The 972-nt window shown below is 56.7% G+C and overlaps 1 protein-coding gene across 1 annotated transcript in view; it reads left to right on the top strand.

Annotated features, from left to right (window-relative positions):
- Window positions 1–138: 138 nt before the first annotated feature.
- The window catches only part of LOC105914007, a 9,462-nt gene continuing 8,628 nt past the window's right edge, over window positions 139–972 (top strand). Inside the window, exon 1 of the mRNA XM_022825287.1 lies at window positions 139–952. Coding sequence (XP_022681022.1) covers window positions 139–952 — 814 coding nt within the window. The remainder of the gene's footprint in view (window positions 953–972) is intronic.

Raw genomic sequence — 972 nt, 5'->3', positions numbered from 1 at the left:
TTCCACCATATATATATATGCGCACTTTATATTTCCATCTCCTTATTGTTCATCATCTCCAGTCCTGTTATAATCTTTGACACACGATTACATTAGAGAGAGAGAGAGAGAGAGAGAGAGAGAGAGAGAGAAAGAGAGATGGCTGACCTAACCCATGGTGCCGTGGACTCGCTGCTGGGCGTCCTGTCAGAGGCGATCAAGGATGAGGCGAAGCTGCTGAGCGGCGTCCAGGGCGACATGCAGTTCATCAAGGACGAGATGGACAGCATGAACGGCTTCCTCCTCCACCTCACCAAGTCCAGCGACGACCACGACGACCAGCAGCGGGCGTGGATGAAGCAGGTCCGCGAGATCGCCTACATCGCGCAGGACTGCATCGAGCTCTACGTCCGCGACCTTCCCCCGCCCGACAGGGGCTTGTTGGCCAAGGTGCGCCACGGCGTCGTCCTCCTGAGGAAAATGCCGGCGCGCCACCACCTCGCCACCAGGATCCGCGACCTCAAGGTCCGGGTGCGCGACGTCGGCGAGAGGCGGCAGCGCTATGGCGTCACCGTCCCGGAGGTGAAGAGGGGGAAGCCGACCACCAGCGTCGTCCATGGTGGCAAGACCGCCGACGAGCTCAACACGGCAAGAGAAAATTTCCTGCGAGCTTTAGCCCTTGACATGGATGCTGGAGGAGCGTCTTTTCAGAACGCCCTCGCATTGCTTCCGGAGGACATCAAGTCTGTGACACAAGATATACAAGTGGCTCTAACCAAGGAATACGAGATGGATCAAGATAATCCTGCTACCATCTGCGTGGAGATGCTCCACCGTGCTCTTCATGTGTCTCATCAAGGCCAAGGACGCGTGAACAGGGAGGAACTGGAGAAACTCAGTGCCGCATCCAAATACGACGTCATGGATCTTCCCAAGCAAGTGATGGCCCTCTGCTACAGCAAGCTGTCAAGGGGTTACAAGAGCTGCCTGCAG

Source organism: Setaria italica, chromosome III (genome assembly GCF_000263155.2).
Source record: "Setaria italica strain Yugu1 chromosome III, Setaria_italica_v2.0, whole genome shotgun sequence".
NCBI lineage: Eukaryota > Viridiplantae > Streptophyta > Magnoliopsida > Poales > Poaceae > Setaria > Setaria italica.
Note: the sequence above shows the minus strand (reverse complement) of the source record. Positions and strands in the feature narration are given on the sequence as shown.